Source organism: Emydura macquarii, unplaced genomic scaffold (genome assembly GCF_026122565.2).
Source record: "Emydura macquarii macquarii isolate MOO-44397 ecotype Brisbane River unplaced genomic scaffold, CSIRO-AGI_Emac_v2 contig_2205, whole genome shotgun sequence".
Lineage (NCBI taxonomy): Eukaryota > Metazoa > Chordata > Testudines > Chelidae > Emydura > Emydura macquarii.
In genome coordinates, this window is record NW_027132342.1 from 414,289 (window position 1) to 431,208 (window position 16,920).

The 16,920-nt window shown below is 39.7% G+C and overlaps 1 protein-coding gene across 10 annotated transcripts in view; it reads left to right on the forward strand.

Moving 5' to 3' along the window:
• CALD1 (caldesmon 1) overlaps nt 1-16,920 on the forward strand; it is a 216,792-nt gene that overhangs the window by 151,170 nt on the left and 48,702 nt on the right. The window contains exon 1 of one of the 10 annotated variants that reach the window (XM_067559130.1): nt 6,953-7,229. The exons of the other annotated variants lie outside the window; for them this stretch is intronic. Coding sequence (XP_067415231.1) covers nt 7,183-7,229 — 47 coding nt within the window. The 5' untranslated portion in view covers nt 6,953-7,182. Of the gene's footprint in view, nt 1-6,952; nt 7,230-16,920 lie in introns of those variants that run through there. 10 annotated transcript variants of the gene reach the window in all.

Consider the following 16,920-nt stretch of genomic DNA (forward strand, 5'->3'; position numbering starts at 1 on the left):
CTAGGACAGAGATCAGGATCCTGGTGGAATTGCCAGGAGAGGAAAGGCAGGGGGGCAATGGGTATAGTTCAAATGCTCTCATACACAATGTTCTAAAATGGATTGGAGTGAAACTGAATGTAAAACTAACCCCTCATTTCCAAGGTGTTTTTGCATGGGTTTAGCAGTCTGACTTCTGTCAAACTCAGGGAATGTCATATTGATTCAACACCATGCAATATTTAGAAAATCTGGGATGGGGGAGGTAAATGTTGAGCAGAAGAGCTCCTCTTCATTATTGTACATTACTCCAGGAAACCAACATGCAACAAAAAACCAAATCAACCAAACAAAAAACCCAACAACAAACGCCCCCCCCCATGTATTGGTCATTCTAACAAAAATCATCCAACACTGCTCTCTTTTGGAATGTTTTCCACTGGCTGCCGGCTTTTGAAGGAAAGAAAAGAGAAGAATCTTCGCCTGTCTTCAATTAAGGTTGTTAATGATTAACAGAGTGCTCCAGTATGTGTGGTGTGTTTTAATTAAATCAGAGGAGACATGATTTGGACACGATTTTTGTTTCACTTTGAAAGTTATTAAATAAACTGACAGTGTTTGCTCATTGGAAGTTCCTGGGAGCATCCGGTTAGATTGTAATCATGTGCAGCTAGTGAAATAATACTCATTCCAAAATACCTAAGGATAATAATGAAATATTAAAAAAAGATCACTCCAGCCACTTTGGGAATGAGCCGAGCATTAACCTAAATCACACGCAGGATCATGCCCTGAGGCTCCAAATTTGACATATATTTAAGCAGAGTGCAATAGTATAAAGAATGGTTCAAGCTTCATGTGACAATTTACGCAAGCTAAGGATCTGCCCCCGGGTCACTTGCAAAATATGGATCTGTGCCTATGTTTGGATTTTGTCCATGCCAAAAATTCAGGATTATTAAGATTGGAGGTTTTGGTTCAAAATCATCTCTGTAATATGTCCTAGTAGGGATTGTGCTCCTCATTCCAAATTAGGGTTTCTCTCTCTTTCTTTAAATCTGTTGCTCCAATTGTGAATCATAGTTTTACAAAAAAGCAAACACAGCACTCAGAGTAAAACTTCAAATATAATGCTATCGATGGTCATTTGTTTCCCCTCCTCCATTAGGATTTTTCGTCCCTTTGTTCCAAAAAGGGGACATCAAGAGGGGAGAAGCACCCCCAAAAAACAAGAACCAAACATTTTTGGGTTTGGGTTCATAGAAAGAAAGAAAAGAAAAGAAAATGGAAAATACCATGAAAAATATCAAATAAAGTAATTTTTTTCTCTTTTTAGAAATTTTTCATGGAAAATATAGCGCATTTATTTAGCCTCTTTAATTTTAGCTACTTTACTCAGGACAGAAAACACTTGAGAGTTCACACACTCAGCTGGCTCCTGCAGCCAGGAAAACTGTCACGTATGTGATATATGTGCAAAACTAATATATTTTGCTTTGTGGGAACTCCACTAGAAAATAGACAGGTTTTCTACAAAAACAAACTCTTTTATTTACTCTGGAGCTGTCCGCATAGGCCTGTTTAATGTGTACTTAGACTGGAAAAATGATGAAAATTGAACACCCCAGTTATTGATGCTCACTATAATATATCAAGGCTGCTATTTCTCTTGTCTCTTGTAAAACTTTGTAAGAGGGATGAAGGAAAGGATTCTTTCAGGTGGAGGAGCCCGAGGAGCCCCACTCAGCAATTCCCCATGCTGTCTGATTACTAACACAATGGTAAAACACCTGGGATACTCATGCCAATGTTAATTTTGTACTCTTTGAAATGCACATTACTTTGGTCTTCATTCTGATTACATATAATTATTTGCACTCTTTCCAGTAAGCCTCATCCACATGCACAAGGCTAGGAACAATCTGGCCTCTGTAGTTTTGTCTGAATTCAAATTTAGTAAGCACTTTAGGCCACTGACTCCAGTGAGGATTTAACCTGAAAACACTGTGTAAAACTGATGAAGGGCTTCCAGATTTTTATTTTTGACAGTGTCACTTTATTGGTGTGAAATTAAATGCCTAGAGTTCACTAAGCTACAATGGTAACTCTCCACGGGGAAAAGAGACATACTGTATTTTCCATTTCAAATTATCAGAAGATAACTGCAGCCCAGATGTTACACGCAGACCATTGCTGTAGTCCTAGTGTTTTGTTTTTTTCTTTTAACCAATGAAAATGTGAGATAGAAGAAAAGCAAAGCTTTAGTGGAAATAGTGTTCGTTGCTGTCACACTTATGAAATATTATGTTCTTTTATTTCTGGATTATGCATTGCTTCATAAGTAATGGGTAGAGAACTCAAACACTGGCAAATATGTTTTTCTAATCAACCTTAGGCTCACAGTGAAAGTTCTTGTCCATGCAAGTCACAGACTAATATTAACTTCTCAGGAACTGAGGACAGAGACCTAGGTTGAAATTCATCTTTGTGCAGAGGACCTACCTATATCCTATGTATGACTCCAGTCCCATTTGAGTCCTGCAAAAAGATCTTAAATGGTGTTTAAATCTTCTCTGGGTGTATTTTATCCCAAGGGACTCCATTTTCAAAGGGGCTCCTCCTACACTCTAAATTTTCATGTGAGGTTTGGTCAGGTGGTTCCATTTGTCCATTAAGTAATTAAACATCTAGCTACATGATACATGTGCGCAAATCCTATTTGTATGCACAAATTCCATTATTTGCACGTGCAAATGTTTGTGAATGCAAAACTGTGTGCGCAAAACTGAGGCCATATTTTAACATTTGGCCCATGTCCATGAAATTCAACAAAGCCCATTTACATGACTGTGTAGTTTTTTTATTGATTGCTGCCACTGCACACATTAAAAATGCATTCGTGGAGCACTGATGTTGTTTATAGTGGTCCAAGGGGGTAAGGCTAAGAGTAACAGTAAGAAAAGGAAAATATGAGCTTTCTGTCTGGAGACATTTCCCATCACTAGGTCTATTAGACTGCAGAATAGTTATCTTGAGGAAGTTGTGGAAGTTCCATCATTTGAGATATTTTTAAATCACTGAAATCACTGGAGAATATATATTTGGTAGGGGATCCTTCTGCACAAGCTGAAGATGGATTAGATGACCTAATATCCTTTCTGAGCTTAACATCCATGAACTAGTCACTCAGAGACCTTACATATGGGTTACACAGGGATGGCTTAATATTCCAAGAATCACTCGCTTGTGAAACACTGGCACCCCCAGACTACATAGGACCAAATCTTCCAGGAGTGTTGACTCAGACCATTTTTCTTCTGCGGTGGATAAATTGAGCTCCATGTAGTTAACTATGTTGGAGTCTTTCAGATGAAATCTTTAAAACCAAGTCCTTGCCTGATCTGTGAAGTCATGAAAGACATTATGGCATATTTCATTTTTCTGGGAAGTAAACGGTTTAAAAATATTCTTCAAACAAGAAGCAGCTGTTAATGTCATTCTAGTGGATTTTAACAACAAACACATTTTTTTCCTGCAAAATGCCAGTAGCTTTTAAAAGTTTTTTTTACAGATACATCCACTCTTTCTGAGCAGTGGCACACAGGAAGGAAGGAGGCGTAATTAAGTATTTGGTATCTCAGAAGCAAGTCAGCTGCATTTCTAAAAGATATTCCCATTTCAGAGTTGCCTAATACTGGAAAAGGAGTAAATATCAAGCTACTGAAACATTTAAAAAAATCTAAATGTCCAAGTAACAGTGTGAGACTAACGAGTAGCATGGTGGTAGATGATATGGATAAATGCAAGGTAATGCACATTGGATGGTCTGATTTGAACTCCACATACTCCTTGATTGGGTTCTGAATTAACTGTAACCTATCTGGAAAAAGAGCCGGTAACAGTATGATCAGCTCATTGCAAACCTCTACTTAACATGCAGGAAAGGTAAGAAACCAACCAAACAGAAATGTTAGGTTCTTCTTCAAGTGACCTCTGCACATTCCCACTCTCGGGGTGCAGTTTAGACCGGTGGAAGTTTTTACTAGCTGTGCCTTTTTGGAGTGCTGTCATACCCCCTCCTGCCCCTCTACTTACAGCTTCAAATGTTGAAAGGGTGGGACTGTGGGAGGGAGAGATGGTGCCTCAATTCCTTCCAACCAGGAATCTCACTGGGTCATTTAACATGGATCCTTGGGAACAGACCATTCCTACTGCCATAGCCTTCTTAGTTTGAGTTAGTTCTTTTGCTTTTCCTTGTTTCTTGACTAAGGATCTTAGTGCTCTGGTCATTTGGTTCTGATACGTCAGAACTGAAGACAAAGAAACCAGTTGTGAAGAGGTGCGCTTCTTGCCCTACCATTTTTCCTGGTTCAGATGCACATATGTCTTTTTGGGGGAAGGTAATTTGCCTTCTCATTCCTCCATAAGCAGCACTTTCATCCCAAGGCCAGAAAGGGGCCTTGGAATCATTTCTAAGGGTGTGTCTATTCAGTGTGCTGCTGCAGCGCGTCTGATGAAGACACTCTAGACCGCTGAGAGCTCTCTCTACCATCGACATAACATACCCTCTGTGAGACGCTCTCTTGCCGACGTAGCACTGTGCACACGAACGCTTATGTTGGTGTAACCTATGTCACTTAAGGGGGTGGAACATTCGCACCCCTTTTCAGCATATGTTTTGCCGACACAGATGTAGTGTAGACATAGCCTAAGCTATGCTATTGAAGGAAGCATTAGTAGCTAAATCTTCCAGCTCTGAAATGAAGGCATCTGTAAATGTTGGCAGAACAGAGCTGCAACCTGCCTGGCAAAGTCCTTGTAAAGTTTGTCTCCTTGACTGGAGACAGTCCTAATGTGCTTGTCATTATCAATCCACAGATCATTAAATGCAATTGAGCATATATGCTCAGCCTCCCAGGTGTTGGCCTTTGAAAGAGAGAGTCATCAAGCATGTCACAGTTTCAGGGCAACTGCACCTCTATTCCCCCCTCGTGGTCTCTTAAGGGGGATTCACTCTAGGCTTCTGGCTCCCAGCCATCATCTTTCTTGGTGGAGACCCATGTCCCACTCCCTCTGAGCGGGGGAATCTTTAAGGCTGCATAGTTCCCTGCCTACACTGTGATGTCTCCAATAAGCTGGGCTGCCGAAAAAAGCTAGTGTCTGTTCTTTACACTGGTCATTGCCTCTGGAGAGAAAGTATCACCTGCAGTTATAAGTTACCACACATCTCCTTCGAAGCAAGCCAATTTATTCTTCAGGTGAAAGCAGTACAGAGAAAATATATTAAAAACAATAAAAGAACCTACATGCCGGAGGCTTGTCCATTTACACTCACTGCTCACCATTCCCTCTTCCTGGGATTCCTAATTTCAACTTTGGACCTGAAGAGGCAGTGGAAGGAATGGGGATGGTTGTTATGCCATGTCCTTTCTTTGATAGCCTCTACTCTAACCTTTGTAGAAATGGAATTCAATGTTTTGACCAACTCTAATAATAAGTTATATAGAACTTTTCACCACAAAGGACCGCACACTGTGGCCCAAAATTTCAAATGTCTCTACACTTCGCATGCACACAATGCTCAGTGGCTGGATAAGTCAGGGTTTTGTGCATGTAGACTTCAGCTTGTGCATGTGCATTGGGAACTGAGGGACAGAACTCCAGCTGGTGTAAACAGCTGTAGCTCCATTGAAGAAGTGAGCTCCCCCAGTTTACACCAGCTGAGTGTCTGGCCCTGTAGTGCAAAAAATTTGAACCTGTTTATTATGTCATAGGAATCACCCAACCATGTTTAAAGCAGAATACAGCAGCTGTTCTGCACAAATAGTATTACACAATTAAAACTGCAGAGGGAATTTTAGGGAAGCAAAATATAATTACCTGGTTAGAAATGTGAACAGAATGCAAATTAATAACTCTACACTTGTGAAAAATGGTGTGGTGTATTTTAATAACCTGAAGTAGTTAGAATGTTAACTTTGTGTCCCATTTGAAAGACAACACCTCCACTAGCATGATGCAGGGAGGACTGCTTCAGTGCTTACCCAAAGGTAAGAGTGCCACCTACTGAATCAACCTCACTACTTCTTAGAGCACTATACATTCTCCCTGGAGGCAACCCATCCAAGTATTATCCAGCCCCAGCCCTGTAGTTTATGAGGTTTGACAAGATCGCAGCCTGGGGTAGAACTGCTGCAGGATCACACAGTCAGTTGTTTCAACATGTTCACAGGCTGCGTGCTGTGTGAGCACAGAGGGTTATGAGAACCAAGCATGTGAAATTAAGGTAAATGACGGTGTCTCAATTTATATTACTTTGTTTGCATTTATATTCCACGTGTCATTCACTGGATAGAAAGGAGGGATGCTGAGGAGAGTCTATTAGGTTAGATCTCACTGCAGTCACGTTTACTTTGTTGTTGGTGTGGTCATCACTAACTGAGAACATAATGGTCAAATCCTGACTTCAGCGGGGTCTCTGGCTGCTACACACCTATCAAGGTTTGTCTCAGAGACTATAGAACTGCTTGGAAACGACCCTCTGGCCTTTTCAGCTGTCTGATCCCCATTGATCCTTTAGTATTTAGACTGGAGCTGATGTATTTATACAGTCAGCTGTGATTAGCAGGGGAGGCTAACATGGACCATTGTTTTATATTCAGTTACTCTCCCCTTACACAAGCTTGGTCAGTTGGAAGCAAGTATTTGTTAATAAATACATTCGGATTGTATGTCTGATTTCAACTCCTCGGTTGAACCTGCTGAAACACAAGTGCTCCTTGTGAAGACCTTAGGCAAGACTAGCATTTGTTTACCAGTTACATTACTATACTGCAACTGAGAAACCTGTAGGAATGTGTCACTGTATCAGTCCTAGACATCACAAAGGGGCTCTATTAGAGAGAATACAGTAAAAAAAAAAAAAAAAAAAAAAATTAAATCATGTGATCAGCATGTAGATGGACACAGGAGGTGGTGGATACAGGATAGATAAAGAGCCTGATAGTGGGCAAATTCAGACTGTCCTCACAGCACAAGGGGGCTGACCAAATGGCTAATCTTTAGACTGGAAAGAGCATCCAACAGGCGTTATGTGCCTGAAAGGATGATGACATTTTTACTATCTCATTCCACACCCTGATCATCCATCCATTTGCTCACAGAAGCTGGCAGCTGTTTTGCACTGACTCATACATTGCAGACATGATCAGCAGATCATACTGCAGGCAGAACTTGTCAAACCTCTCCAAGTGAGTTCCCAATTTACTGTGATATTTGTGTGGCTTTTAGCTCCTCTGTTTTATTTAGGAAATGTTGTGTGATTGTGATGGGGAGGGAGAGTTAGAGACAGAGTAGGCTGCTGCGTGTTCAGGAGTTGGTTGAATTGAGAGTAAACATTGGAACTGTACAAAGTTTTTGCTGGTTTTTTTGGTTGGAATGCACTTTATTGTAAAAAATATCCAGTTGGGCCCTTTCATCACTTTAACTGCATGTACAACTATCTTTGATCTCAAATGTAGAACGTAAATCACTTTGCTTGGAGGCAGTGGTAGACAACAGAATATTTCTCCAGGCAAGTTATTGATTAAAGTTCTGTGGCTAATGAGAAATTTTCAGAAGTCACAGTTTATGTGAAAGCTGATCATTGCCTAATCCTCTGAGTAAATAACAGAGCCCTCATGGCACAATCTGTCCCGAGGGTGGGAGGAGTGGAAGGGGAGAGAGCGAAGAAAATCCGTTAGATGATATGATATTGCCAAAGAAATTGTCCAAATAACATTTCCCAAGATTTTGTTTGTCCTGTATTTTGTCTTGTCTTAGTTAAATCGTTAAAGAGGCCAGAAATGTGTGTGTAATTCTGTTTGTGAAGTGCTGTGAAATAGTACTATATAAATGTTTTGTTTGTAACAATATGAGTCAAGGTTTTCAAAAGTGAACAGTGGTTTTGGATGCCTCGTTTTTTGAAGTGCCCAACACCATAATTTTCAGAAGGTGGGCGCTTGGTACATTTTGGAAATCAAGCCCTTTAAAGATGTATCAAATCAGGCATGCAAAATCCTTAGTCATTTAAAAAAAAACTTGGTCAAGAATCATGATAAGTCAAATTCTGCCAGTCAAATGTGGCCACTTTGTGCTTCCTCCTTGGTAATATCTGGCCACAGAACCAGCCTAGCGAGGATCATCCCCCCATCAACAGCATAAAGCCAGTAAAGAAACTTCCCTCCTGACAGTGTAAGGGAAGTGCATGGGTTGCACCTATGCTGCATTTTTGGCACCATTAGGAGCCCATGTACATTTGAGCAAACCTGATGTGTAGTTACATATTGTGGTTTCCTTTGCACCATGAATTAGTTTTACTTGCTTTTCTGCTTTATTTTATTTTCTGGTTCTCCTTTGCACTAACTTTGTAACTGTTCTCTTTGGGATTCCAACATCGGAGACTCTTGAAAGAAAGAAGACACTGATACTTCTTTTTCATTGATACGATTTTATTTTTTAAGGTACCTGACCCTGCAAACTGTAATGCGCATGAGTGATCCCATTGACTTCAGTAAGGCTACTTGTAGGTATAATTGTTTATAGGAGCAGGGACATAATATATATATTATAAATCAGGGCCATAATATATATATATGCTATTAATCCTTCATTCACCCAACCCATTTTTTTTCATTTTACAAAATCTGTGATAAAATGTGGAACCCAAACTAAGTTGATGCTGTCCCTTTAATTTAAAACTCAGCCTTTTTTTCCCTCCCTTGTTTTATTTTTTTAGTTGCTTTCTTTTTGTGCTGATGTGCAGTACATATTGTTAAAGCAACTGTTAGGGCCAGAGCTTTACTGCGTGGAGATTGTCCTAATAAGGGAAGAAAAACAGCCCTTATTGGTGAGGTAAGAGAAATCAGGCAGTGGATACTTTTTTTTTTTGCTGATTGAGAAGGATAAGGTGTGGTTTGGCAGGTACTATATTGGTTTGGCTAGTTGCTGACAGTTTGTCTCTTTTACAGTTCAAATCCCTCACAAAGCAGACAGTCAGGAAGATCTTTTTTTTTCTTCTTTTTCTCACAAACCCATAGCGCTGCCATAAAATCTCAATGTGACACAGCCTGGATGTGGTAATGAGAGTTTTGTACAAATCTAACAGTGGTGTATTGTAGTCACTTTTGAAGAAAATCTGGGTCTAGCGCAACGGGCATGTTTAAACACAATTTTCCATGTGTCTCATTACATATCTAATGCATTTAAAGTAATTTTCCAAGCTGTCAAAGATCAGAATATTCATGCTCTAGTCAGAGATATTACCGTCCGATTTTCTCCATTCCCAAATCTCTCTCATCTGACTGGAAGTCCATTCTTCAGACTGCAGCCACTTTAGTTAGTACTCCAGATTGTTCAGCTGTTGGTTTTCTGGTTTTTTTGTTTTGTTTTTTTTTAAAAACAAATGCTTTGAAATTTCACACAAATTAAGTTCCGCATTTTCAATAACAAGTTAAATATCTAGGTCCAGATTCTGTACTCATCTCAGTGTAAATCTGAAGTAAGTGGAATTATTCTTGTTTAAACCAAAACTGAAGGCAGAATCTGGTATCTATTATCTTTTCTTTTTCTGTCTCCATTTGTTGATTGCTGACTGAAATACTGAGCCAAGCCTTTGGCCCCTCTTAAGTGCATTTTGTGTTGCTCTAGCAGTGCAAAGGGAACTTAAAGCTCTTTTAAGGCAGCTGTTGAAGATTTCTCTAGTGAAGGGAATCCTGATTTGGCCTAGTGGCAGAGAGCTCATTCTAAGGTGGACTGAAAGTGAGGAGGCATATGTCAGGGCAAGTGTGATATGTTTTGGCAATCTTCACCAGTGTAGTGTCTCCTTGACTGTTATCTGCCAAATTAGTACAACTCTAACTTGCATTAGGGGCCTATTTATCTGCTGGATATGGGGCTGGACATAGAAATAACATAATAGTACCCATTTGCTCCCTGCCCCTCGACTACACCAAGTTTTGTTCTGGCATACTTAGAGACCTAGCTTTTTGTATTTAGGAAGAATAATAATCACTGGCATTTAACCATATTTTTTTTTCTGTTTGAGAAAAAGCTTTACTGAGTTTTTCAATCCCTCACACTGTTTTTTTTCTTTTTAATTTAATAAATCTACAGGACATATCCTCTTATTGTGAGATTAGAGTACTATAGGCATAGGATGTGAAAGATAAATTACGATGATAATAGAGAAGAAAAGAAAAATACACAGTAGCTATAGTAGAGAGTGGTGAACCAATTTAGATAAAATAAGACACGCACACGCACAGTGAAGACTGAGCTACCTAAACAACAATAACAACAACAAAATTTGAGCTCAGTTCTTTAGACCATGGAGTGGTAAGCTGTGTGCACTTGTTTTTTCCTGAGGTTCTATGGAAATTGAAGGCATGTCTTAGAGGTGTGGTCTTTGAGATAAACACACTTGTGAATACAGGATGCAAGATCATGGCTTCTGCTTGGCTCATTGTAGCCAAATTGTCTGTAGGTTTTTAGCCATAAAAATATAGAACGTGTTTCTGAACAGGAGATTTTGGCTTGGCAAGTTCCATATGCTTTATGTTCAACATTGGAGTCATTTGGGTACAATTACAGCAATACCTTGCTGGTGCCATTTTCATTCCCAACTCCTTTTTCTGAGGGATTTACCTTTATAAATTAGCAGTGGGAGCTTGGGATGAGGAAGCTTTAAAAGGCTCAGTGCAGCTGGGACAAGCATCCAAAAATTTTATAGATCACTCACTTGTCAAAACAAATCTCTGTAACAGCTTCAATGGAACCATTAAAATCTATTTATTAAGTAGTGACCCAGTAAAGATTTGGAGGTTTGGTTTGAGATCACCTTGGAAGTTCTCATTCCCTCTCCATGACAGTCCCAACTTTATTTTCAATCTACAATGAATGGCCTTTCCTTTACAAGAGGCCCTTTCCTTGGCTGCTTCTCTGCCAGACTTCTGCTTTTCTCCCTTTTGGCTCCTTTCCTGCTACTCATTTTTTCCCCCCCATGCAGGATATTCTGTAAAGCCCTAGTGGGTGGCATCTCTTTTTCCGCATTCTGATTTTCTTGAAAACCTCTCACTCGTTTAACTCAGCGTTAGATATTAGCGACACTTGATAAACAAGGTGAAATGTTTATTATATTGTTGCCCCTCTGATGAGCAGTAGCAGATACCCAGAGCCTTGCAGGTTAGTTCCCATTGGATGAGAAATCACTTATCCAGACTCTGGGTATATTCTTAGTGCAACTTTTTTATACATACACACCAGTCCTGGAATAGAGGTGGTCACAACCATGATGCAGGCAGTCACGACTCTCTGGAATCTCAGCACAAACACTGATGCCCAATTCTGATGTAGCAATTCTGCCTCAAAAATTGACTCTAGTTAGAGAGATTAAGGCAGATAACAAACTCTCTTGCAGCTTGTCACAGATCACCCATCAGAATCTACATAAGAAAACCTACAACACAGAATTTTCTTCTAAGACAAAAAACTTGTTCACATGCTAAAAGACCTTGTAAGACTTTTTGTAACAGTGCTATCTCTTGACTGCTGCCACTCTCTCTCTCTCTCTGACAAATCCCTACCTTTAGGATGCACCCTGGGACAGTTTGTGACCTGAATAGTCACTTAGGGCCAAATTTTCCTCTTCAGTACAATTCCTTTTACTTCAACTAAATACAGTTATATTTGAGAGCAGAATTTTGGCCCTTTGTCTTGGACAGCCCTCACTTTTAACCCTGTTCTGTTTGATGATCCAATTTCAGGATTGCTATCACAGGGAGTCCCTTTGTCTGGAGGTGGTGCAGCGGGAGGAAGAGGGTGGTTAGGTGGCTAGGGAGCATCCAGTACTGCTGGAAGACTCCATATTGGGCCCCACTGCCAGTGAATTAGAATTGGGACTAACCAGGAAGTTCAATAATAGTACTTAGCACTTATATTGTGCTTTTCATCGTTGAAGTTCTGTACAAGTGTTATTTAATTATTTACTCCTGTGGGGCATATTCTGCCCTAATTTACATCCATGCAATCTCACTGCTGCCAGTAGGATTGTATGAGGTGTATTTGAACACAGATTTTGACCCTTTGTGTCCCAGAATTTAGCCCCTCTGAGCATGTATGATTTTAATTTGGTGATAACCTGAGCCCTGAAAAGGCTGATCCTGTTGTTAGACTTCAAACATTAGGGGTGTCCTCCTGGAAGGGAGTTTATTAAAGGATCACAGAGGTGGATAAAGAAGCTAGGTGTGTCGATTGAAGTGTCACGGGGAAAGGAATGGCAGAGACTACTTGAGTGTTGCAAGACGAGCGAACCAGCAAGATCTACTGGAGAACTGGAATGAAGAAGGAGGCAGCGGCCATTTTGGGGTCAGTTCCCATCAGGGACAGGAAGGGAGATAGTGGAGCCTTCGCTGAACTGACCTGAACCTTTTAAAAAAATTGTGTGAATGTGCTGATGGAGTTTTGGGCAAAGATTCAGAAAGGGATTCTTATTTTATCAGAAGTGCCCAGCCCTAATTCATTCGTTCATCACTCTGTATTAGCAATGAATCAATAGAGAGTGGTAAGGTGGTAGAACCCATAAGTACATTCCAGCAGACGAACTTGCCTGGGGGAGATATTTTTCAGTGTCTTTTACTTCAAGTAAAGCTGGACTGGAACTGGATTTTCTGTGTCATGGGAAATTTTGATTTCAAAAAACTTTTCTGTTCCAAAATGAAAACATTTCAAAATTTTACATGAAACAAAATTAAAAAACAAAACAAAATTGTTTTGGGCTTGATCGAAATGTGTAGTTTCTATAAAAGCTAAATGTTTCATTCTGATTTTGAAATTAGAAAAAATTACGATGGAAAAGAAAAGAAATTTCTAAAACAGAAGTCATTTTGAAATGAAAAATCAAAATATTGTGTCCTGAAAATGTTGAGATGGAATATTTCAACATATTGAAAGGATTGATGTTGGGGGGTTTTCTAAATGAAATTATGTCAAAATTGACATGTTTCTGCTAAATCATTTGCTTTCAATGAATAGGCATTTTCCAAAGGAAAAACATTTTGCTTGAAAATATCCAACCAACACTTTCTTCCAGCTTTATAACAATAGAAGTGTTTTCAAATTAAATAAAATGATGTTACTGAAATCTGTCTATGGAGATACTGGTGTGGCCCCTATCAAAACATTCTTATGAGGTAGAATTATTCCCATTTTACAGGTGGGGAATTGAGGCACAGAAAAATTAAATGATTTACCCAGCATCACACCGGAAGTTTGTGGAAGAGATGGGGACTAAGTCCAGATCTCCTGAGTCCCAGTCCAGCACCTTAACCACAAGAAAAAGAGCCCAGTTGATCTAAAACAAAGCCCATCTTATTGCTATGATTTGGAGGATTGCCTTTTCCAAAACTCTTTGGTTAGGTAGAACACTGCTAACCCCAGTCCTCCTCTCTGTGAATAACATTTTCCTAAAGTCCAGTCTATTGTGTGAAAATCTTCCATGAAGTGACACCCATCTACAACATAGCTATCCCCCTGATTTGGTTAACACTCTTCACTTTTGCAAAGTCAATGAGACAGAACTATCTTTTTACCACTGTCCTCAATTGTGCTACAGTCTTGCAAAATCCCAGGCTGCAGCACGTTATGGGAACTTGGCTAAAATGCAGTTCGGTCCCATCTACATTGCAAGACTGGAATGTGCTGGGGGAGAACCGTGTGGTGACTGGGTCTTCCACTGTGATTTTTTTCACGGTGTAGATGGCACTGTGAAAGATTTAGGCTACTAATTTTTCCTTGAGCCATTATTTAGAAGCCATACATCAAGAACCCAACCTTTTTCATCAGTTCAAACATGGGAAGCAGGAGAGCTGTCATCTGATGCTAGGGCAGGGCTTCTCCACCCTAGCTCCACAATAGCTTTTTTCACACACTCAGGCAGTACTATTTCAATCTATGTCACAGTGCTTCGAGGAGGTGTCAGATTGTGTTGAGAGACGCTGAGCCTTTGGCAGCTGGAAGCATCTTTGAGGGAATCTGGCTTGAAGATGCCTAAAACCAAAGCAAAAGGTACAACTAGCTCCTTTCCCACTCCCCAGCTCCCCAAAGGTTTTTAAAAAAATGAAACTTCTGATTAAAAATACCTGACAACAGAAGATATGGATTAAAAAAGCAACATTGTGACATGACTTCAGGCTATTGCTTGCTCAGGGAAAAGCAAGAAAACAGAGTAATATGCCTCTTTGTTTGAGACTCCACCAGTAGAGAAATCTGAGAACAATCTGCTACCCTATGGGTATCATATGTGCTACAGTACCCATGCTCAGTGATGGTAGACAGTGCAGGGTAGTGGTTAGAGCAGGGAATTCGGAGAAGGGATTCATCTAATATCTTCTACAACTCCCTTTTGAAGTCAGTGTAAAAGCTCACATTGATTTTAATAGGTTTTGGATCAGGCACGGGCAGTGAGTGGTTGCACAAGCTTCCGCTAAACACTATCCTTAGCAGCTCATGTGCTCCAATCACTATTCTGGAGTGATCATTTTTTAGGGTTTACAGATTATCTCATTCTCTAGCCATATTCAGTCTCTGTCTCTCTGCTGAGATTGCCAACTGGGGTACTGAAAAAAGAAATATCCATTTAAGTAATTTGCCCATCTACAGGGTGGACCTGGGACAAGTACCATAGGAGTCCTCGGTAAGTATTAGGTTTCAGGACAGGAACAACAGAGGAGGCTGGGAGCAGGTGGAGCACAGCAGCTTTGAGCTGCCAGTCAGGTGAGAGGGTGGCTGGAAGGGCTGAACGGTGTGGAGAACAGAAAAATATGCTGCTGAGTTATGAACAGGGCCTTGTGAATAATTTGTAATGAGCACGAACTCTGAATATCACCCCTTTTTCTGCTCAGGAAAGGTAAATTTTTCAAAAGTGGCTAAGTGACTTAGGCTACATGGGGAAATTGACCAGGATAGCTATTGTAGAATAAATTATTCTGCAAAAGCTATTCCAGAATAGCTCCCCACGTGGACAACTTTTATTCTGGAATAGTATTTTATTCCAGGATAATTAATCTCCTTTAGAAGTGCACTAATTTTTCCAGAATAAAGTGTCCACGTAAGTAGCTATGCCAGTCAATTTTTCCATGTAGAGAAACCTTTAGGAAACTACATCTCATTGAAAGACCATGGAATTTAGGGTCCTAAGTCATACAGGCATTTTTGAAAAATGTATCCTGCAGGCAGATTGTCACTTTCTCTGATTTATTAGTTTTTCAACATTAATGTTTGGATATTTTCTGTGAATAATTCTTGGTTCAGAGGTGATTTGGTAGCAGATATTTGAAATTGGAGGTAGTTTGACTGGACATTCAAGTTCTGTGACATGTTTCTCTTCTCTGGTTGGATAAGTATAACTCTTAGCTTCAGGTTTCCAATATGAATATTCACTTACTGCGAATTCCAAATTCACCTTCCATAAATATTTTACAGTATTCACTTAAAACACACTGTTTTGGCAAACTTTCCTGCCAGTAACCTAATTTGCTAGAATATTAAAGGGAAGTAAGCAATAAAGGGACCCAAACAAACTTGAAACAGATGTGTTTAAAAATTCAAATGAATATTTGCAAAATATATTTTGCACTATTTGTTTAGCTCTAGTTATGAATTATTGTATTGCGAGTTTGCAGCTTTTTAAATGGCTTGTGGTGTAAATTGTTGCACAAACCCTGGAAATTGTAGTAACAATAGTATGCTGTTAGTAAAGCTGTACATGATCTTGCATATCTTTATTGGGCACTTCATTTGTGGGAAGAATTTTACCTTTCATGAAGGTGGAAGACGTACCAGGATTAATTTTCAGAGTCATGCATGGAATGCATCTGCCTATAATCCTGTTAGCAAACAATAGGATCAGTGCTCATAATTCCTGTACTGTCTCACTGAAGCTGTCCCCTACTCACCTTGCTGTCACCAACAAGTTTCTTAAGTACATGAAAGAGAGCCAGAGGCTTGTTTTTTTGAAGTCCCTTTTAAAAACAGCAGACATAAATTTCACTTAAAACAAATTCTCCACACACAGTATCCATCTAGTGTTTGCAGAAAGAGTTTGGTCAGGCAAAACTCTCTGACATCTGATTCTTGTTAGTTCTTTTTCACACACCATATGTTGTAGCTCTGAACATATTTGTAATACCATTTTTTCCCTAATGTGGTTTATTGCAATTAACATAAGACTTCACAGTCCGCTCTGTCTCAGTGCCTGTTGTTTTCTTATAGCAGTTGTTTTCCCATTGTCTACAGCTTTTATTTCAATATTTAGTCTGCTGCAACATGAGAGGGGTTGTCACCTTTTTGCAATTATTTTTAGAGATTGTTTTCATTTGATGTCCTGGGTGGAGAATTGATGTCTGACAAAATTAATTACTTCAGATTCCTTTTGTAAAAAAACCTGATTGTTCATGCAGCACAGACTTTCCTGTATTTCTGGAAACTGGTGGGTGTCTTCAGAGACACCTTCAGCACTGAGCAATAATAAATTACTCCAAGAGACGGCACCACCCCTATATTCTCCAGGGGAACACTGAGAACCTTAGGCCTGACTATTCACGGTCCTAGAACAGTATTAACTCCAATCTTTGAGATTACACAAAAAATAGGCCCTTTCAAGTTTTAGGTGCTCAGAGCCAATCCAAAAATGGGGAAATTTTTTTTTTTTAATTAAAATTCAGAACTTTTGCAACTTCACCACTTTCTAAGGTGATGTTTGGCTAACATTTCACATCCACCCTCGTTGCCTATGTGCATTATGATGGCTATTTGTTGTAAAGTTTGTTGTGCAGCTGAGGCATCTATGAGGGCATTTGGGTATTGTGATGTGTGAGTGGTGAACACATGATTGAGGGTGGTCTGGAT